At 41.2% G+C, this 23,721-nt stretch overlaps 2 protein-coding genes across 5 annotated transcripts in view; one reads left to right on the top strand and one right to left on the bottom strand.

Moving 5' to 3' along the window:
* LOC144686528 (cell adhesion molecule CEACAM21-like) overlaps nt 1-4,223 on the top strand; it is a 29,566-nt gene extending 25,343 nt beyond the window's left edge. Inside the window, exon 6 of the mRNA XM_078551884.1 lies at nt 3,845-4,223. Coding sequence (XP_078408010.1) covers nt 3,845-4,018 — 174 coding nt within the window. The 3' untranslated portion in view covers nt 4,019-4,223. The remainder of the gene's footprint in view (nt 1-3,844) is intronic.
* A 3,520-nt stretch (nt 4,224-7,743) lies between these two features.
* Nucleotides 7,744-23,721, bottom strand: part of bod1l1 (biorientation of chromosomes in cell division 1-like 1) — an 80,429-nt gene continuing 64,451 nt past the window's right edge. For all 4 annotated transcript variants that reach the window (XM_078544902.1, XM_078544888.1, XM_078544891.1 and 1 more), the window contains 4 exons: nt 16,416-16,530; nt 16,156-16,288; nt 15,006-15,185; nt 7,744-8,336 (listed from right to left, as the gene is read on the bottom strand). In XM_078544902.1, coding sequence (XP_078401028.1) covers nt 8,219-8,336; nt 15,006-15,185; nt 16,156-16,288; nt 16,416-16,530 — 546 coding nt within the window. In that variant the 3' untranslated portion in view covers nt 7,744-8,218. The remainder of the gene's footprint in view (nt 8,337-15,005; nt 15,186-16,155; nt 16,289-16,415; nt 16,531-23,721) is intronic.

The raw sequence follows: 23,721 nt of genomic DNA on the forward strand, positions 1-23,721 counted from the left end.
CTGTTTATTCAATACAGCCCCATTTTTAAATTTTAAATGCAATTATTTCATTGCTTATCTCATCGTTCAACATCAAGTCTACCCGTTCCATCTTCCTGGTAAATACTGAAGCTGAATAATTATTTAACAGTTCTGCCATCTATCGTTACCTGTGATATTATCCTGACTATCCCTTAAAGGACCTATTCCAATCACAGCTGTTTTTTAAACTGATGTTCCTGTAAATATCTTCCTATTTTACGTTTCTTGATAATTTAATTCTATAGTTGCTCTTTGCCTTCCTTCTCAACAAAGGGATGCGATGCAGAGCTAGTTGATGAGCTCTAGCTGCAATCAGCAGGCTGCAGAATAAAAACTAAGCCTGGGACATAACTTTCTGTACAACTTATTACACCATGCAATATAAGACCATAAGACATAGAAGCAGAAATTAGGCCATTCGGCCCATCGAGTCTGCTCCACCATTCAATCATAGCTGATAAGTTTCTCAACCCCATTCTTCTGCCTTCTCCCCGTAACCTTTGATCCCCATACCAATCAAGAACCTATCTTCTCGATCTTAAATACACTCAATGACCTGGCATCCATAGCCTTCTGTGGCAATGAATTCCATAGATTCACCACTCTCTGGCTAAAGAAGTTTCTCATCTCTGTTCTGAAAGGTCTTCCCTTTACTCTGAGGCTGTGCCCTCGGGCCCTAGTCTCTCCTACTAGTGGAAATATCTTCCCCATGTCCACTCTATCCAGGCCTTTCAGTATTCTGTAAGTTTCAATCAGATCCCCCCTCATCCTTCTAAACTCCATCGAGTATAGACCCAGAGTCCTCAAACATTCTTCATATGTTAAGCCTTTCATTCCTGGGATCGTACTCGTGAACCTCCTCTGGACCCTCTCCAGGGCCAAAACATCCTTCCTGAGATACAGGGCCCTAAATTGCTCACAATATTCTAAATGTGGTCTGACCAGAGTCTTATAAAGCCTCAGCAGCACATCCCTGATTTTATATTCTAGTCCTCTCGAAATAAATGCCAACATTGTATTTACCTTCCTAACTACTGACTCAACCTGCAAGTTAACCTTAAGAGAATCCTGGACTAGGACTCCCAAGTCCCTTTGCACTCCAGATTTCTGAATTCTCTCCCCATTTAGAAAATAGTCTATGCCTTTATTCTTCCGACCAAAGTGCATGACCTCACACTTCCCCACATTGTATTCCATCTGCCACTTCTTTGCCCATTCTCCTAACCTGTCCAAATCCTTCTGCAGCCTCCCCACCTCCTCAATACTACCTGTCCCTCCACCTATCTTTGTATAATCTGCAAACTTAGCCAGGATGCCCTCAGTTCCTTCATCTAGATCATTAATGTATAAAGTGAAAAGTTGTGGTCCCAACACCGACCCCTGCGGAACTCAATGGAGTCACCTAATGAGTCACCGGCCGCCATCCTGAGAAGGTCTCCCTTATCCCCACTCTCTGCCTCCTGCCAGACAGCCAATCTTCTATTCATGCTAGTACCTTGCCTCTAAGACCATGGGCTCTTAACTTACTGAGCAGCCTCCTGTGCAGCACCTTGTCAAAGGTCTTCTGGAAGTCCAAGCAGATAACATCCATTGGCTCTCCTTTGTCTAACCTACTTGTTACCTCCTCAAAGAATTCTAACAGATTTGTCAGGCATGACCTCCCCTTGATGAAACCATGCTGACTGCCCTATTTTACCATGCACTTCCAAGTATTCTGAAATCTCATCCTTAATAATGGACTCTAAAATCTTACCAACGACCGAGGTCAGGCTAATCGGCCTGTAATTTCCCGTCTTTTGCCTCACTCCCTTCTTAAACAGGGGGTTTACATTAGTGATTTTCCAGTCCTCTGGGACCCTCCCTGACTCCAGTGATTCCTGAAAGATCACCACTAACGCCTCCACCATCTCTTCAGCTATCTCCTTCAGAACTCTGGGGTGTAATCCATCTGGTCCAGGTGATTTATCCACTTTCAGACCTTTCAGTTTTCCTAGCACCTTCTCCTTGGTAATGGCCACCATACTCACCTCTGCCCCCCGACTCTCTTGAACTTTGGGGATGTTACGCGGCGAGCTATCAAAGGAATTGTTGACGGGTTGGGGGAGCTCTACTTTTGCCCAGTTTTCTTAACCACAAGCCTGTTTCCTGTAAAGAATGTGGCTGTTATATTTTTATAATTTTTTTTGAGTGTTTAGCCTTTTCTTTCCAGACTCTTGTCATAGACATCAGAAATTGGAAGATAACAATGTCATGGTAGGAGTTAGGAGCAATGCCCATCCCATTTCCATTTGAAATCATTGACTGTTCCAAGAAATTGTTTGCCATCTGTTCTTTTGTTACATAGAATGTAAACTACAGAAATAGGCCACTTAGCTCACCAGTTCATGTCAGCTCCAACTGAACCTCCTCTCATCTTTCATCTAATTTTCAGCATAACCTTCTGTTCCTCCTGTCTCTGAAATAAATGTATCTATCCTCAACTACTCTGTGCTCGCGAGTTCCACTCCCTGGGTAAAGACGTTTCTTCTAAGTTTTCTATTTGATTTCCTGGTGGCTGTCTTTTATTGAAGGTCTCTAGCTTTGTTCTGCCCCACAAGTGGAATCACACTGGGCAGTATTTAATGGAAGTCATGGGAGGTTCACCAGTTGGCTGGAGAGCCAGCGAGAGCCTGGTGTCGACTTCGTTCAGAAAGCCTGCCAAGATTAAGTACCAATCAAGCGCTTAACTAGGCAGCAATGGGCCTGCAGAAACCTGCACCACTTGAGAGTTGCTGGCCCATCAGCAGCTGTGGATTGCAGGGCAGCACCATAAGGGGAAGCAATGGCTGCTGCTGGTAATGCACACACCCAAGGCCTAGAATCACCAAGATCCAGGCCAGAAGTAGGTGATAGTGGGATGGGAGTCACAGAGGTCTGGTAGCAAGGCCTATCCCCCTCCCCAAAGTCATCCCATGATCAGGCAGTGTTCCTTCGACCAAGAGACCTGCCCCTCCTCCCTCCAGAAGTCTGCAAAAAGTCACGACAGGCTTCCCACAAGGTGAGTCCCTCACCTGTTACTGGTTGAATACCAGCATGGACAGGGATAAGGCCTTAAAGTGGGCATGAGCTTTCCCATCCTGAACTTAATCAGGGCAGAAGCACGGTCCCCTTCCACCTGACTATGCACCAATGCCACAAAACTTGCAAAGTCTACCCACTCTGACTACGATATCACAACCTTTCATAAATTCAAAGCCCTCTGTTTGTCATCCCTCCTCATTTCAAATGAAGAGAGACTCAGCCTGTTTATCCTTTCCTGATAGGTCTAACTTCTCAGTTCTGGCATCACCCTTGTAAATCCCTTTTTGCACCCTCCAGTGGCTTTTGTTTTTATAGCATGGCAACCAGAACTGCAACAGAAGTGATCTTACCAAAGTTTCAGACAAGATCAGCATAACTTCTGTATTTTTCCAATTCTATCCCTCTGGAGCTAAACCCGAGTCCTTGGTTTGCTTTTGTTACGGCTTTATTGACCTGTGTCTAAACTATTAAGTGATTTATATATTTGTACTCTCAGATTCCTTTGCTTCTCAATTCTATTTAGATTCCTATTTTTCAATATGACTTGAACGTTTCCTTACCAAAATGCAATACAGGTTGAAATTCATTTGCCAACACATACCCCATTTGCCAACACATACCCATGCTTCAAGTTTATTATTAATGAATTTGTCATAAATGATATTTTCACATGTTTTATGTACTGTTGTTGATTGGTATGTGATTTGTAAAATAGAAAATATGAATAATGTCCTATTAAATTGTCCCTTTGCTCATTGTGTAGGATTTGGAATCTAGAGATTTTTGGAAAGAAAATAATGATGTTACTTATGCTACCATTGACCACACTAGACGACTGTCTAGACCACCAGTCAATCCAAGAAATACAACCAGACAGTTTACTGAAACTGCCTCAATGATGCATCAACCATATACCAATTTCCACATAACGTACTAATGTATGAGATAAAGTCATTGAGCAAATGTGCACTGTGAAGAGCGTACAACACCTAAAAACTGTGTGAAATGAAGCATATTTTAGTGCAATTACTTTTAATACAACAGAACTATTAAATGCTTAACGTAATTGTTTCAGTATCACAAGACAATATTTGTTCATTTTTGTATTACTAACAAAGGCTAAATAAAATGTTAAAAAAATTCTAGACCTATTAAAGTTATGTTTAAGTACCTATAATTTTTCATGACAAATCACAAGAAATAAGCGCCGTTCAGAATTTAAGATTTGAGAGAGAGAAGATTCACAACTTTTGCAGGAAATTCTTATAATTTTTGTAAAGGTTAATGGGACCTTAAATAGAACACTGTAGGATGGTCAGGATATGATCTTATGAAGCAACTGTTCTGGTAAAGGAGTTTGTTGTGATGGAAACAAAGCTCAAGGAGCCAAGATATTTCAAATATCATGAAAAAAGAACTGTTGCTAATTTTTCTGTACAGAAAGACAGAAGTTGTTAAACTCCTTACTAGAAATCCCTCATGCGGACAATACATAATCAGCTTCCTGTTAAAATAAATATTGGGATAGTCTCTAAATAAATGATCTGAGTTCTTTATAAATAAAGGAAATTGCTCTCAACATTTAAAATATATTACAAAGTATCAAAGTTCCACTGAAATTTGGTAGTATAATATTCCACTCATCATTCATGTATTATACTGTAAATACAGAATACTGCAATCTAAAAAAGTGCTTTTTCAAGAAAAGGTTGAACTCTGTTTTACCTTGAGTTTCATCCCCAAGTGTTCATTGCCAGTTATTTTACATTGAGGTAATCCTACAAACAGCAAGATTTGAATACTATAAATGTTTATCCTCACCGAGAAACATTTTTAACACTTCACTTGCATAACAAGCATTATTAGATGCATGCATTTATATTCTAATATAAATATATTTACATATTTGGAGAGCACAAAGCCTAATTGCTACAAACACAGGTTTAATTTTGTTTGGCGAGAGAACTGTGGAATTCTGTGGTCAGCTTAGACTCAAAAGCATTAAGACTGCCTTTTTTGCTTTAAAATGACTGTTTCGCATTCATTTCACAGCACAAAGCCAGAACTTAGTTATTTGATGAGAACACTGTGGAGATTGGAAAATGCATTTGTCCATGACAGTTTTGGTGGAAGTGACCACCGCACAGTCATTGTGGAGACGAAGTCCCGCCTTCACATTGAGGATACCCTCCATCATGTTGTGTGGCACTACCACAGTGCTAAATGGGATAGATTTCAAACGGATCTAGCAAATCAAGACTGGGCATCCATGAGGCGCTGTGGGCTGTCAGCAGCAGCAGAATTGTACTCGATCACAATCTGTAACCTCATGGCCCAGCATATCCCCCACTCTACCAGGGGGATTAACCCTAGTTCAATGAAGAGTGCAAGAGGGCATGCAGGAGCAGCAGCAGGCATACCTAAAAATGAGGTGTCAACCTGGTGAAGCTATAAAACAGGACTACTTGCATGCCAAACAGCATAAGCAGCTCACAACCAACGGATCAGATCTAAGCTCTGCAGTCCTGCCACACCCAGTTGTGAATGTTGGTGGACAATTAAACAACTGACTGGAGAAGGCTCCACAAATATCCCCATCCTCAATGATGGAGGAGCCCAGCACAGCAGTGCAAAAGATAAGACTGAAGCATTCGCAACAATCTTCAGCCAGAAGTGCTGAGTGGATGATCCATCTTGGCCTCCTCTGGAGGTCCCCAGCATCATAGATGCCAGTCTCCAGCCAATTCGATTCACTCCACATTATATCAAGAAACAGCTGAAGACACTGTATACTGCAAAGGCTATGGGCCCTGACAATATTCCCGCAACAGTACTGAAGACTTGTGCTCCAGACCTTGCTGCGCCCCTAGCCAAGCTGTTCCACTACAGCTACAACACTGGCATCTACCCAGCTATGTGGAAAATTCTGCTGTACACAAAATGCAGGACAAATCCAACCCGGCCAATTACCGCCCCATCAGTCTACTCTTGATCATCAGTAAAGTAATGGAAGTGGTCATCAACAGTGCTATCAAGTGGCACTTGCTTAGAAATAACCTGCTCGCTGATGCCCAGTTTTGGTTCCACCAGGACCACTCAGCTCCTGACCTCATTACAGCCTTGGTTCAAACATGGACAAAAGAGCTGAACTCCCAAGGTGAGGTGAGAGTGACTGCCCTTGACATCAAGGCAGCATTTGACAGAGTGTGGCATCAAGGAGCCCTGGCAAAACTGGAATCAACGGGAGTCAGGGGGAAAACTCACCGCTGGTTAGAGTAATACCTAGCACAAAGGAAGGTGGTTGTGTTTGTTGAAGGTCAGTCATCTCAGCCTCAGAACATCACTGCAGGAGTTCCTCAGGGTAGTGTCCTAGGTCCAGCCATCTTCAGCTGCTTCATCAATGACCTTCCTTCAATCATAGGTCTGAAGTAGGGATGTTCGCTGCTGACTGCACAATGTTCAGCACCATTCGCAAAGACTCAGATACTGAAGTAGTCCATGTCCAAATGCAGCAAGACCTGGACAATATCCAGGCTTGGGCTGACAAGTGGCAAATAACATTTGTGCCACACAAGTGTCAGGCAATGACCATCTCCAACAAGCAAGGATCCAACCATTGCCCCTTGATGTTCAATGGCATTACCATCACCCCACTATCAACATCCTGGGGGGTTACCATTGACCAGAAACTGAACTGGACTAGCCATATAAATACTGTGGCTACAACAGCAGGTCAGAGGCTGGGAATCATGCAGTGAGTAACTCACCTCCTGACTCCTCAAAGCCTGTCCATCATCTACAAGGCACAAGTCGGGAATGTGATGGAATACTCCCCACCTGCCTGGATGAGTGCAGCTCCTACAATACTGAAGAAGCTGGACACCGTCCAGGACAAAGCAGTCCGCTTGATTGGCAAAACATCCACAAACATTCACTCCCTCCACCACCGACGTACAGTAGCAGCAGTGTGTACCATCTACAAAATGCACTGCAGGAATCCACTAAGGCTCCTTAGACAGCACCTTCCAAACCCACGACCACCACCACCACCTAGAAGGACAAGGGCAGCAGATAAATGGGAACACCACCACCTGGAAGTTCCCTTCCAAGTCACTCAACAGACTCGATGGGCCAAATGGCCTAATTTCTGCTCCTATGTCTTATGGTCTAACATCCTGACTTGGAAATATTTCGCCTTTCCTTCACTGTCGCTGGGTCAAAATCCTGGAACTCCCTTCCTAACAGCACTGTGGGTGTACCTACACCACATGGACTGCAGCGGTTGAAGGCAGCAGCTCACCACCACCTTCTGAAGGGCAACTAGGGATGGGCAATAAATGCTGGCCCAGCCAGTGAACCCACATCCGGTGAATGAAGAAAAAGAAACATCAGATCCAGACTCTAGATATGAAGCTCCCAACATTGATGACTACCTTACTGTTTTTTATATAAAAAGTTCACATGTTTAACAAAGTATGATGTCAGGAACATGATGGACAAAGTGTGCTCACACTACCATATATTACACAAGCTTTCAAAACATTATATGATGCATTAAAATTAAACGTCAATACAGCCTTTGCCTAATTCCAGTAAATGCATCTTGAAATTATTTCAAGGTGTGATGTGTTTCCAGGTGTCTCTGCATGATAAGGCACGATATAAACAAGTTTTTTTTATTATAAACCATTTGTACATGCTCAATGAGTTTTACTTGAATACAAAATTATTTTGGTCACCCATTCCAAGGATGTAACATATGGAACATTACCAAGAGATGCACATTAAATGTACAGTATTATGTTGTGAATAGTTGCATCCCTCAGTTGCTTCGTCTCAGCAAACAATTTTTTCAATTAAATAGGATTTGGTAAAAATAAAATACATTCATAGAATGAAAACTTCGTACTTAAAATTGCAAGTTACAACAGGTAAAAGCACGTCAACATTTTCGTTACCATTTCCCATATACAACACAAAATTTTAAGTACAGTAAAAAGACAGTTTTAACCTATCAATACTGACTTCACGTTTCCCTTACATTACTACAACAAATATAACTTAATTTATAATATACAATGTACACGATAGCTTAACAATTTTGTTGAGTCGGAATAGCAACACCTAGCATTCTTAGTTATCGTCTTGTTCTTTTTGATGGCACTTCAATTTTATGCTGTCCCCTTCTTCGTTCTCCTGGACTCGCTTCTCGTTTGCGTCCTTGTTTCGTCATAGGAGATGGCTGACTCCTTGATCTGTGAAATAACAAAATTCTGTGACATACAGTAGATATTGTAGACTTAGATTTGAATGTTCAGTTTAGAATTCTATTGGACTGATCACAATTTTCTATACTTCATGACAATGTGATCCAGATTTTCCTCAGTGATTTTACAGCCAAATCTTTGATGGGACACAATTTCATTCTCACTCAATCAAGTTGACACTCATCCTGTCAAATTTCCTTGTGTCATTCTAATTTGTATTTTTCACGTGAGCTCCCAGAGGGGAAAGATGTTGCCTGCAACAGCAAAGTGGGGACAACCAGTTCTGAAGCTATGCAAGCTGAGGTGTGAATTGATCAGCAAGGTGCTTAAAAATCCTGAAGGGCCTTCCAAAGGATGTTAGTAACATGCTTCTAACACCAGAATCCATCATTGCTGTATCAGCTGTAACTCAATAGATATTACTTCTGGCAGAAAATCCCAAATATGATTATGCTGAGCCAAATCCTAATCAGTTTTCAACTCTAGGATTACCAAAATTAAGTAACCTACATCAAAAACTCATTTTAGACAATGTGTAATTAATAACAAAGTACTTTGCCACTGAAACAGATACACTCATGGTCAACCTCCCATTTTCCACACTCTAAATTGATCATCCGTCATCCAAAATTCTGCTGCCTGTTTCCTAACTCGTACCAAGTCCTGTCCACTCATCAGCCCTGTGTGCACTGGTTTACGTTGGTTCCCAATTTAGCAGCACCTTGGTTTTAAAATTCTCATTCTAATTTTCATATCCCTCCATGGCTTCGCTCCTCCTTAGCTTTAATTTCCTCCAACCACACCACCCTCAAAGATATCTGTGGTCTTCTAATTCTGGCCTCCTGAATATCTTTGATTTTTATCACTCCACCATTGGTGGCTGCGCCTTCAGCTGCCTAGGCCCCAAACTCTGGAATACCCTTCCTATAGCTCTCTGCCTCATAGAGTCAGAGGTCTACAGCACAGAAAAAGGCCCTTCGGCCCATCGAGTCTGCGCCGGTCAAACAAATACCAAACTATTCTAATCCCATTTTAAAGCACTAGGCCCATAGCCTTGTATGCCGTGGCATTGCAAGTGCACATCCAAATACTTCTTAAATGTTGAGGGTTTCTGCCTCTACCCTTTCAGTTCCAGGTTCCCACCACTCTCTGGGTGAATGAATTCTTCCTCACATCCCCTCTAAACCTCCTGCCCCTTACCTTAAATCTATTCCCCCTGGTTATAGATCCCTCCACCATGGGGAAAGGTTCCTTCCTGTCTACCCTATCTATGCCCCTTAATTTTATTCACCTCAAATCATGTCCCCCCCCCCTCAATCTCCTCAGCTCCAGGGAAAATAACCCCAGTCTATCCAATCTCGCCTCATAACTAAAACTCTCCAGCCCAGGCAACATCCTGGTAAATCTCCTCTGCAATCTCTCTAGTGTAATCACATCCTTCCTATAATGCAGATTCCAGAACAGCATGAAATACTCTAGCTGTGGCCTAACCAGCATTTTATACAGTTCCAGCATAACCTCCCTGCCCTTATATTCTATGCCTCAGCAAATAAAGGCAAGTATCCCATATGCCTTCTTAACCACCTTATCTACCCGTCCCGCTACCTTCAGGGCCCGGTGGACATGCACACCAAGGTCCCTCTGATCCTCTGTACTTCCCAGGGTCCTACCATTCATCATGTATTCCCGTGCCTTGCTTGTCCGGCCCAAGTGCCATCACCTCACACTGAGCCAGATTAAATTCCATTTGTCACTGATCAGCTCACCTGATCAGCCCATCTATATCCTCCTGTAATCTAAGGTTATCCTCCTCACTATTTATCACCCCACCAATTTTCATGTCAGCCACAAACTTATTGATCAACCCTCCTACCTTCAAGTCTAAATCGCTTATATATACCACAGCAAAGGACCCAACACCAATCCCAGTGGAACCCCACTGGACACAGGCATCCAGTCACAAAAACACCCCTCAACCATCACCCTCTGCTCAGCCAATTCTGGATCCAATTTGCCAAATTGCCTTGGATCCCATAGGCTCTTACCTTCATTATCAGTCTCCCATGTGGGACCTTATCAAAAGCCTTGCTGAAGTCCAAGTAGACGATATCAAATGCATTGCCCTCATCTACACACCTGGTCATCTCTTCGAAAAATTCAATCAAATTGGTCAGACATTACCTCCCCTTGACAAAACCATGCTGACTGTCCTTGATTAATCCCTGCCTCTCCAAGTGTAGATTAATTCTGTCCCTCAGAATTGCTTCCAATAGTTACTCCACCACTGAGGTTAGACTGACTGGCCTGTAAGTTCCCTGGTTTATCCCTTCCTCCCTTCTTGAATAACGGTACCACGTTGGCTGTCCTCAGTTCTGTGTCACCTCTCCTGTGGCCAGAAAGGTATTGAAAATTTTTGCCAGCGCTCCTGCTATCTCCTCCTTTGCCTCACTCAACAGCCTGGGATACATTTCATCTGGGCCTGGGGATTTATCTATTTTTAAGCCTGCCAGACCATTTAGAACCTCCTCCCTTTCTATGCTAATTTCTTTAATTATATCACAGTCCTTCTGCCTGATTTCCATACCCATGTCGTCCCTCTCACTTGTGAACACCGACACAAAGTATTCATTTAGAATCCTACCCACATCTTCTGGCTCCACACACAAATTACCACTATGGTCCTTAATGGGCCCTACTCTTTCCCTAGTTATCCTCTTACTCTTAATGTGCTTGTAAAATAACTATGGATTTTCCTTTATTTTACCTGCCAATGTTTTTTTATGCCCCCTTTTTGCTCTCCTAATTTCCTTTGTAAGTTCCCCCCTACACATTCTATACTCTTCTAGGGCTTCCGCTGTTTTGAGTCCTCAGTATTTCCTTTTACTTCCTTCCCTGCCTCGCCTTAAGACCCTATATCCTGGAATATTGAGCTGCCAATACTGCCCCTCTCTCAACCATGTCTCTGTGACAGCAACGACATCATACTTCCACGTGTTAATTTGTCCCCTCAACTTATCTGCCTTATTCGTCAGACTCCTTGCATTAAAATAAATACCATCCAACCTTGCCAAACTCCCTGTGGCCTTAACTGGCCTTTAATTTCTATGCCTTCCAGACTCAGTTGCTCTCTCTTCTAACTTTTGCTGTGCATCTTCCCTTGCTGAACCTCCTCTCAGGATCCCATCTACCTGCCAAGTTAGTTTAAAACCTCCCCAGCAGCACTAGCAAACCTCCCGCAAGCATGTTGGTCCAATTCCGGTTCAGTTGCAACCCGTCCGTCTTGTACAGGTCCCACCGCCCCCAGAAACAGTCCCAATGTCCCAGAAATCTAAAGCCCTCCCTCCTGCACCATCTCTCCAGCCCATGCATTCATCTGGACTAAACTCCTATTTCTATACTCACTAGCGTGTGGCACCAGAAGTAATCCAGAGATTACTACCTTTGAGGTCCTGTTTTTTAATGTGTTTCCTAGCTCCCTAAATTCTACTTGCAGGACCTCATCCCTCTTTCTACGTATGTCACTGGTACCAATATGTACCATGATCTCTGTCTGTTTGCCCTCCCCCTTTAGAATGCCCTGTAGCCGTACAGTGACATCCTTGACCCTGGCACCAGGAAGGCAACATACCATCTTGGGTCACGTCTACGGCCGCAGAAACGCCTGCCTTTTCCCCTTACTATCGCGTCTCCTACCACTATTGCTCTTCCCCTCTTTTTCCTCCCCCACTGTGCAGCTGAGCCACTCTCAGTGCCATGAGGGTGGCTGCACTCCCCAGAGGAACCGTCACTCTCACCGTTTTCCAACACAGAAAAACGGTTCTCGAGCGAGATGCACCCTAGGGATTTCCTGACTACCTGCCTGACACCTTTCTTCTGACTGATGGTCGCCCATTCCCTCTCTGTCTGCACTTCCGTAAACTGTGGGGTGACGTCTAAGAACGTGCTATCTACAAAACTCTCAGACTCGCGGATGCACCTCAGTGCCTCCAGCTGCCGCTCAATCTCTGAAACCCGGAGTTCAAGTAGCTGCAGCTGGTGGCACTTCCTGCACACGTGGTTCATCAGAGTGCAAGGAGCATCTAGGACTTCCCACATGTTGCAGGTGGTATGTAACACGGGACTGAGCTGCCCTGCCATGCCTCTAATTGAAAAAAAACCCCTTACTTTAAGTTAAATACAGTAAAAAATGTTAAATTATTTAAGTACTTTAAATAAAACTAGAACCCTTGCCTTTCCTTAGCTCAATCTATTTTAAACTGGAGAAAACTGCCTCTATTCACTTTTCTCCTTTAAGATGCTCTTTAAACCCTGCCTCTCTGATCATGCTTTTGGTCAGCTGCCCTTGTATCACCTATGTGGCATTGTGGTCAAATTTTGTTTTATATTGCTTCTGTGATGCCCCTTGAGAATTTTTACCATGTTAAAAATGCCATATAAATACAAGTTGTCACATTTTACCAGATTACCATAAATATACTTCAATAGAAAACACTCCATGCTTTGATTGCAAATTGCTGGACAAGTTGACAATTGCTAATCTCAGTCTCTAGTAAAAAGACTTAGATTGCTTTGACACCACAGAAAACAAGCTGTAGAATAAAATTGTTTCCAATGTCAATCTGATGAAAATATAATTTGTTGTAGGTCACCCTGATACTAGTTAGTAGCAATAGCAAAGTGCACTACAGTGAAATTAGTAACCATATCAGCAAGTGTTACAGGAGACAGGAGTTCAAATCCCAGCATGGCAGCTGGGGAATAAAAGTTCAATTAATAAAAACACTCCCATTAGTAATGGTGACACTTAAACTATTGGATCGTCGTAAAAATCTATCTGGTTCACTAATGTTCTTCAGGGAAGGAAAGCTGCCGTCCTCATCCGGTCAGGCTGTCTGGTGACTCAGACCTAGCAATGTGGTTAACTCCTGAATGCCCTCTGAAATGTCCTGGCAAGCCACTTAGTTGTATTCATGGTGATAGCTCATCACCACCTTCTTAAAGCCAATCTGGGATGGCCAGTAAATGGTAGCAATGCCAGCAACATTCACATACCGTGAATGAACCAAAATAAAGTCAAGGAACAGATAGGTCATTTGGCCCAAGATTATGTCAATACATCTCTTTAATCCCAAATTCTGGTCCTTTCTCAAAATTCTTTAATACCTTTATATCTCAAGTATGTCCATCTGGAGCCATGAATTCAATAGTCCTGCAAATTCGTGAGAAGAACTATTTTTCCTGAATTTGTTTTCAACACTTGGTCAATTACGAGCTCAAGCCCTTTTTTTGGATTCCTTTACTAAAGAGAACATTAGAACATAAGAAATACAAGCAGCAGTAGGTCATATGGCCCCTCGAACCTGCTCTGCCATTCAATATAGTCTTCTGCCTCAACTCTACTTTCTTGTTTGCTCCCTATATCCCTTGATTCCCTGAGAGATTAAAAATCTATCTCAACCTTAAACATACTCAACAATGAAGCATCCACAAACATTTGGGCAGAGACTTCCAAAAGACTCACAACCCTTTGAATGAAGAAATTTCTCCTCATCACAGTCCTAAATGATTGACTCTTTATCCCGAGTCTGCGCCTGTGTTCTCGATTTCCCAGCCAATGAAAACAACCAGTGTCTACCCTGTCACGCCCCTTCAGAATCTTGTGTTTCAGTGAGACCAACTCTCATTCTTCCAAAATCGAAAATACATGCCCAATTTACACATCCTCTCATTATAGGATAACCCTCTCATCTCAGGAACCAATCTAGTGAACAGCCTCCAATGCAAGTATATCATTCCTTAGATATAGAGACCAAGCTGTGCATTGCACTCTAGGCATAGTCTCACCAAAGCCCTGTACAATTGTAGCAAGACTTCTTATTATTGGACTCCAATCCCTTTGCAATAAAGGCCAACATACATTGGCTTTCCTAATTGTGCGCTGTACTTGCATGCTAGTACAAGGAGGAGTTGCATCCTACAAGTCCTACCAACTTCCTTGATCAAATAACTTGAACAGATCATCCTTAATCGCCTCAGCTCCAGAAAATAACCCAAGTTTATAATTTCTACCATCAGAGCTTTCTCAAAGACCAGCACGTTCTTAAGATGGATATTCATACCCAAAAGAAGTTTGGCTTATACTCTGTATAAATGTAGAGGCACTTCATTGTTTTCATATCCATTACCTGCTCTGATGAAGTCCAGCATCTCAGTAACTTTTCTGCTTTCTTTTTTGCATCTGCATTAGCTCCCTCTCCCCAAAATATGCTCAGAAAGCTATATATTGAATTTGGCACCTTACAGGGTTGTCATAAGCTTTAACTTGCTTGTTAACTGCAAATTTATTTGACAAATATCACTCAAACAAAACAATTAATTTTACACGTCAGCTTATGGTATACAAGTATATTTGTTAAAATTGGTGACAAAATCAAGATAGCCTAGTTAACAGTTATAAATTCTTGTAACAATAAATTTAAACCAAATTCTCTCCCAAAAATCAGTAAATGGCAAAATGAAATATGATGTAGCTTTGCTGGAGATAGGTTGCTGGGACCAATTGAAATGTCTCAACAGAAAGTTAATTAAATATGCACTAATTTTCAACAAGAGGGATAGACAATCATGATAAAATTAACATTTGCTTTGAGGCTTTACCTTGTAACAGACATGGTTGTTGGAGTTTTCCCAGACTTTGTATCAGAAGTTAGTTTCTCTTTTGCTGAAACTGATGAACGCCGTTCTCGTTCAGCTACTGGCAAATGCTCAGGGCTGCTTATTCTTTTGGCTGCACGAGTGGTTGGTTTATTCTGAGTGTTCAAATCAGATGTCTGGCTTCTACAAAATGGATAAAATATCAGAACTCTATGTACTGAACTTGTGAGTAGTCTGTCCTTTTGTAGTTAAGATTCTGAAGGTCAGGTATGATGGAAGGTTTGGTCATAACATTTTTACTTGATGTTACTGTTAAAATTCAAGCAGTAACATGGACAACTAATTCCTTCATTACTATGTAATCAGTTATTTCCAACAAGGTACTCACCTTACTGAAGGTCACTTATGCAACTAAGCCCAAAATGGATTAACTATATACTGGTACATGAAAATTCATTAAAAAAAGCCTCTGATCCCTGGAAAATATTAAAGTTGCATAAGGAGTTGGTAGTACTATAATCTAAAACAGAAATCTCTAGGCACAAAAGTCACTGCAGGATTTAAACATAATTCTGTGCAGTTTGTGTGCTGCAATGCTGCAGGTGCATATTTCAGATAATGCATTAAACCAAGACAATGTCTGCATTTTCAGCCGCATGTAAAAGATGCTACTAGAAGGCAAACAAGACCTTTCCTGGTGCCCTGGTCAACATTCTTCTCTCAAGTAAGACCACCAGAAATAGATCATATGGTCAATTCATTCATTTATAATTTGTAGCGCCTGTTTACAGAGCATTTGATGAGTTTTGGGTGCCTCAGCAATGCATAGATACAAGTTTCTTCTTTCTACTGTAAAAGCCAAGTGAAACTTCGCTAACCTATTAAATGTCCCTCAATTCATTAAAGCAGCTCCAAGTGACAGACTATGAATTAGTAATGTAGACCAGTCTCTCCATGTCATTCAGAAGCTACATTTTGAAGTAAATGTATTTGCAATTGTACAAAGTATTAAGTGTTGCTTTTAACAGTTCCCCCTTATATAAAAAATTGATACATTAGAAATGGATGTCAATGGAGGGATACATTAATTGGATTTTTCCCTTTCTGAAGTGTACATCTTTTAAATTATGATAGCTTTAGAGCATAAAATTACCTTGTTTTTTCTTCAAGCTTTGTAGTAATTTTGCCTCGAGATTGTGTTGGTCTTTCTTCATCTTGTACTTGAGCTGGTACAGCTTCTGAAAAAGGTCTGGGCATATCTTTTTCTTCTACTGCAGTTTTCTCCTCTAAAGGCATTTAAAACACAAGAAATTCTCTTATTGGTATTTGCAGGCTTAGATTCTTACAATGTTTTTAATTAAAAACAGACCCCAAAAAGAAAAAAAATGTAAAGCCGAGATTATTTTTATATACCTGAATCAAGATGCCTTCGCTTAGAGGGATTTTCTGCTGGAGTGTGTGGACGCTTGGGTTTTCTCTCTCTTTGAGGGGAGCTTTGCTCTTCGGCACCTTTGACAGATTGCTTCTCCTATTTTGGGAGGAAAATTTGTATTAATACATTGCTTTTAATTCCTTTAAAATGCAAGATATACATCTGAGCAGGAAAATGAGTTGCATAAAACATACTTCCAGAGCCCTCACAAAAAATTCATTTGCACAAGACATGTGTAGTGTGTTCAATAGGAAGTGCAGTCATTACAATGCACTATTTTACCTATATAACTGTCACACACTTTCAAAAGTAATTGTGCAAAGCACTGATATATTTATGTGTGTTTTGCATCTAATACTAAGTCTTCTTTATTTCAAGGAACAATTTTAATGAGTTTATATAGTGACCTATGCTAGCAGTGCATGTGGGTGGATGTTGGTTGAACAGAGGATTGACATCAACTGTCGAATAGCCAGCTAACATTCACCATCTAGGCTGCCATGAGGAATGGCTACTTTGGTGACACAAGGGATAGTTATGCGTGACAATCAAATCATATTTTAGCATGGGTTAGGGCCTTCAGAAGGATGATAATTGGAAAAGATAGGCAAAAGTGCTTGGCAATAACAGATGAAAACAATGGCTGGCAGAAATCCAAAAGTTTCATGTGCAATCACCACATAAAAAGTAAAACACTTTTAAGACCCAGTATTTCATGTATCTCACTGAAACAAATTGCACATTGCCTCTTACTTTAAATACCAGAATACTTAACCCTCGACAATGCTGATCTAAGACTCATTTTGTTCAGTTTTCTAAGTGTGCAACATAATGAAACCAATATTTGAAAATTTGAATAGAAAACCACTTTAAGTTTCTCCAGAGCTCTCAGGTTACTGGACATAACCGTATAAAGCAGGTACCAATACAGCAAAATGAATGAGGCTCAGCATAACAGGCTCTCCTACTTGGATTATCTGGGTCTGACTGATTGTAACAATAACAAATGCCATAAAATATTTTAAACATAAAAAGCTGACCCCTTAATAAAAACAATTATCTTAATTAATAATTAATAGAAAAACAGTTAATATAAACACCTACAAAAACAAGCAATTCACACAGCTTGATAGTGATCAAGATCTGAATTTCTTTGTGGGAAGAGGGACAGTGTATCTATAGAGAAAAGGTAGGTAAAAGTTCTTTTCTAAGCAAAGAATACCAATACACCTCTATTAGTGAGGGGTGAAACAGGAGAGGTGTACTAGCATATGCAAATGGTAATAGAGGAAAGCAGAGAAATGGTTTATTTCCTAATCTGGGATGAAGCTCATTTTTGTTAACTGATTGTCAGTTTACTTCAAAAATTTATTAGGTAAACTAGTCAAATCAATGCTACAATAATTTACACTTTAATGTAAATAGTCTTTCTGGGATGAAAATAGCCAGAACATAGAAGTGAATTGTGAGGCATGAGGGTAAAAGTTCCAGGCAGGATCAGGAAAGAGTGGTCTGCACAGAACGCTAAAGTTAGGAATTTGGTGCAAATGGGAATTCAGTACCAATGGCAAAGGAGATACTGCTTTTTTGCTTGCAACACTTCTTGTTTCCTGTAAGCTCGAAGCAGGACATATGTAGAAGTGTTGTCTAATGTTTTAGCGCTTAATGCAAGTTAATGCACGAGAAAAAGAAAACAAACTAAAAAGTGGATACAAATAATCTAGACTAAGATTTGGCAAAACAGGCTATATGCCTGGACTGCAGTATGTGAGAGTTTGTGGACAGTGATACTGTCCAGAATGAACACATTTGCAGATGTTTTCATCCCAAATCTCTCCTGCTCACAGTCTTTGAGGTGTAATGTAAATTGGGAGCGCCCTGACAGAATGGAGGGGGTGCAGTATCTGGACACTTTGCTCCAGACTTTGATCATACCTTGTAGAGAGGTACAGGCTCAGTAAGGGGTTGGTGTGACTGGTAGCGTACAGTTAAGGGGAATCCAAGAAATGCAAGGGATAAAATAGAAAACAAGAATCCAAAGAAACTGATCCACATCAACAGTTATGATATCATTGTCCTCACACAGAACAAATATAAAGACTGTTGGAAGAACAGCCAGAATACAGGCCCTGGGATCATGGAGCAGGTGGTTGCCCAAAAGGAGGGAAGTGTAATGTGGTAGTTACATGTGGTTAAAAAATTAGGAAGACAAATAAACATCCTCTGTGAGCAGGATCGAAGGTCCCACATGTTATGTTGCCTACCTGCAGCCAGATTGAAGAACATCTCAAACAGACTTGAAAGGATAGTGGAGGAGGGAGAGGATCTAGTGGGGTTAGGTCCACGACATAGGGAATAGTAGGCAAGAGACCCTGCCCGACTACTAGGAATTGGAAGCAAAATTAAAGAATAGGTCCTCAAAGATTATAATCTCTGGATTATTACCTAACCACATGCAAACTGATGTAGAGATAAATAGATTAGATTAGATAAGTGAACATGTGGCTGAAGGAGTGCTATGGGAAAGAGGGGTTCCATTTCATGGGACATTGGCACCAGCATTGGGACAGGAAGGAACTGTACTGTTGGGATGGGCTCCACCTGAAACAGGCTTGGGCCAGGACCCTAGTGGAAAGGAAAAATAGGTAAATAGATAAATAAGAATCAAGTAAAAACATTTAAATTAATCTCCCTATAAAAATAGTGACTTCAGCACATGGGAAGCAGCTATTTGATGAGGGTTTATTTAAGTCTGAAGTTTATTTCACTTAATTTAGTAGATAGTTTAATAAATAGAAGCATGGTAGGGCAGCACAGTCCCATCGAATACACATCCTGTAGCTTGTGTGAACTCCAGGATGTTTCTCCTGAACAACCACATGTGCAGGGAGTGTCATCAGCTGGAAGGATTCAAGCTCTGAGTTTCAGAGTTTGAGCAGCAGCTGGCATCATTAGAAAAAAGGTTGGGAAAGCAATAGTGATAGGGGATTCTCTAGGTAAGGGAACAGACAGGTGCTTCTGCAACCATGGATGCAATTTGAGGATGGTGTATTGCTTCCCAGCATCCACAATTTCACTACGCTGCAGAACTTTGAGGTTGGGGGAGTGGTGGGGTTGTAGTCCATAGCAGTACCAACAACACAGGTAGAGAGGGAGACAAGGTCCTGCAGGCAGATTTTAGGAAGCTAGGAAAGAGACTAAGAAGCAAGACTTCAAAGGTCGCAATCACTGCATTACTCCTGGTGCCACATACCAGTGAGTATAGAAATAGGAGGATAGTGCAGATGAATGCATGGCTGGAAAGATGACCCAGGAATCTTCAGCCCACCCTCCTGTGATACTGTGACCAGTTCTGGGGGAAGTGGGACTTGTACAGATCTGATGTTGCACATCAACAGGCCCAGGAGCAATGTCCTCATGATGCAGTTTGCCAGTGCTGTGGACGAAGCTTTAAATTAATTAGGCATGGGGATGGGAACTACAATGTAGCATTAGAAAGGAGAACAAGGTGCACAAAAGATTGAGAGAGACAGATAACATTAGAATTATAAATACTTAGATATTATTTGGGGTCAAACTGAGAGCAAATACAGGTAGATCTAATTCAGGTTTATTTTGCATGTATGTAAATGCACAAAGCCTGGTAAATAAGGTGGATGAGTTCCAGGTGCAAATAGCCACAAGGAAATATGATGTTGTGGCGATAAAGGAAACCTGGCTTAAAAAAAGGCAGTACTAGTGTCGGAATAAAAGGGTTCAGGAAAGATAGAGATGGAACAAAAGGAGAAGGGGTGGTTGCAATGACTGAAGTGAATATCGCATTGCTGGAGGGAAAGGATGGCCTAGAGGCATCAAGCACAGAATCTATTTGGTTACAAATAGGAAAGAATAGAGGTGCCATTAGGGACCAAAAAGGGGATCTAGGTATGGAAGCAGAGGGTATAGCTGAGGTGCTGAGTGAGTACTTTGCATCTGTCTTTAAAAGAAAGATGCTGCCAGAGTCATAGTGATTCAGGAGGTACATGGTACAGGATTGGCTAAAAATTGATACAGAGGAGGTTGTACTTAAAGTTGATAAGTCACCAGGACTGGGTCAGATGCATCCCAGGATGCTAAAAGAACTAAGGGTGGAAATTGCAGAGATACTGGCTGTAATTTTCCAATCCTCTTAGCTACAGGGGTAGTGAAGGCTTGAGAATTGCAAATGTTACAACATGCTTCAAAAAAAGAGTGTGAGGTTAAATGGAGCAACCATAGGGCAATTAGTTTAACTTTGATGGTTGGAAAGTTTTTAGAAAAGATAATCCTGGACAAAATTAACAGTTGCTTGGACAAATGTGGATTAATCCAGGGAAGCCAGCACAGATTTGTTAAAGGCATATTGGGGTAAAACAACTTGAATGAGTTTTTTTGATGAGGTAAGAGAGAGGGTGATGAGGGTAACACAGTTGATGTGGTCTATATGGACTTCCAAAAATAAATAAAGTGTCACATATTAGGCTTGCCAACAAAGTTGACACCCATAGAATAAAAAGGTCAGCGATAGCATTGATATGAAGTTGACTGAGTAACAGGAAACAGATTAGTGGTTGTTTTTCAGGCTGGAGGAAGATATCCAGTGGAGTTCAACAAGGGTTGGTACTAGGACCATTTCTTTATCAATGCACAATTTTAAAATTTGCAGATGAAAGACTTGGAAGTACTGGGAACTGAGGAGGATAGTGATAGGCTTCAAGGCAACAGACAGGCTGGTCAAATGGGTGGGCACTTGGCAGATGAAATTTAATGCAGGGAAGTGTGAAGTGATATTTTTCCTACCAAAATGTGAGACAATATAAACTAAAGGGTACAATTCTGAACTGGGTGTAGGAACAGAGACCTGGGGGCATATGTACACAAATCGTTGAAGGCGGAAGGACAGGCTAAGAAAGAAGAAAGTTGTTAAAAAGGCAAATGGGATTCTGGGCTTTATAAACAGAGATACAGAGCAAAATATAAGGAAGTTAAGATGAATATTTATAAAACACTGGGTTCAGTTTCAACTGGAATATTTAGTCCAATTCTGGGCACCATTTTATAGGAAAGGTGCAGAAAAGAGGGCTGGGGTTCAGTTAAGTGGATAGATTAGAGAAGCTGGGATTGTCTCGTCAGGGAAGGGTTGAGAGGAAATTTGGCAGAGGTGTTCAAAATCATGAAAGGTCTATATAGAATAGATAGAAATTATTCTTTATGGAAGAAGGGTTGATAACCAGAGAACATAAGTTTAGGATGACTAGCAAAAGTAGTTGTACATGAAGAAAAACCTTTACACGGCAAGTGGTTACGATCTGGAATACATTAGTTGAGAGGCTGATGGAGGCAGATAAAATTGTGGCTTTCAAAGGGAAGTGGATAAGCACATGAAGAGAAAAGATTTGAAGGGCTATGGAGAAAAGTCACAGGAGTGTGACAAACTAGGTTGCTCTTGCAGAAATCTGGTACAGACACAATGGACTGAATGGCCTCCTGTGCTGTGCATCTTTTCACATGGTGAAATGGGGTAATGCATGCACCATTGAGAGCTTGTTTTCTATGGATTTAAATTATTTGGCCTTGACGGACAACATCAAAGTTTGTCGATATAAAATTAAATGAGCATGGCAATCAACGAGTAAGAATGCTTAGAAACGTGAAAGTGAAACAAAGTATTCCCTAGAAAACAGTAAAATAAAGTGAATAGGGTTCTAGATTATATCTTGAATTTACATATTAGTCAGACCCCTGTTGGGAGTAGCGTGCACAGCTTTGGGCCCTCCATAATAGGAAGAATAATAATTATGGAAAAGATAGTGAACATTTCACAGATGAAACCATGAATTAAAGAATATATCTTCCAATCCTGCTAATTCAAAGTCAGTTTTTAAAAAAAATCAAAAAATTTTTTAAAAATCCAAACATTTGAATGAATTTTAATGAGTATGGAACATGCCAGCAATGCAAAAATAAATCAAAATATCAAATCAACTAGTGAAATCTATGTGATCTAAACTTGATCACTGTACAAGCTGCATAATGCAAAAGTTCACGTTGCAATATTCTCGGAGATGTTCTCCTGTCAACAGCCAAAAGCATGTCAGCACTTCTTCAGCATGCACACAATTTGGTAAATTGCAGGCTAGTAGCAGAAAGGTTGATCATTGATGATCATAAAGGTTGCCATGCTGTCCTAAAAACTCAACTGGTTCTTTAATATACTTCTAAGGACAGAGAACCTGCCATGCCTATCCCATCTGGCCTACATGTGAGTTGAGTTCACTCTTTGTGGTTGACCCTTAAAGGTCCCTAATGTGGTCCAGTAGTCACTCAGGTGTACAAACTAGAGATGAGCAATAAATGCAGTGTTGCCAGCATTATCCATGCCCCGAGAACAATAGTAAAAATTGGAACCATGCCTATGATGGAGCTAGCTCTCCATCATTGCCTGCTCATCAAATCCACTTTGGCTCGAGCCTCTTCCTCAAACTCATGAGAAGCTAACACTGTCTCCCTCACAGCATCAACAATTGTTGGTCCGCAATCCCTCAGCAATACAAAATTAATTCACACCATGTCTGTAACAGTTACAAGAGAACTTGCACTCGGAAGTTTTCTGCTTCAGCATTGGCTGTCTGTATTCATGTGGAATCCATGGCTGTAAGATAAAGCTGGCGAGTTGAATTTACAGGGGTGAAAACCATTTCCAGTGGGTCTCCTTTTCGATGCAAGCACACGGTGTAAACCCTACAGTTCTTCACCATCAACATGACTTTTCTGTCTCAAGATACTATGTTTTCGACAAAGTGACAAAGCGATTACTCAAAATGCAGCACTATTCATGGACACTTTTTCCATTGTTTCTGTAGATTACATAGGCAGAGTAACAGTATCATGAATATAAATGCGGGGAGGGGAACTGAATTCCCAATCTGCAGCATCTTTTTTTCTACCACCCCCACCCTTCAGTGCATGTTTGTGCAAACCATGACAGTTTTGCAGCTCAAACCTTTTCCCACCTGCAAATGTTTTGTTGAAGAAAGTTACTGTTCTGTTTGGATGCAGTTTTTGAGTAAGGCCCTCTTTGCATTTGAGATAGCAATTCAGGCATTTTATTATTTGGCCAGCTGCTGACACTTCTTGTGGAAATGTTGTTTGCTGTCCAAGTGCCAAAATCTTTAGTGAATTCACTCACCCTTTCCTGCAAGGTGAGGTTGGGTGATCCAAAGATGTTAGCTGCTCTGGCCTGCTTGAATCAGTCTGAATTAAACCACA

Source organism: Cetorhinus maximus, chromosome 1, assembly GCF_964194155.1.
Source record: "Cetorhinus maximus chromosome 1, sCetMax3.hap1.1, whole genome shotgun sequence".
Lineage (NCBI taxonomy): Eukaryota > Metazoa > Chordata > Chondrichthyes > Lamniformes > Cetorhinidae > Cetorhinus > Cetorhinus maximus.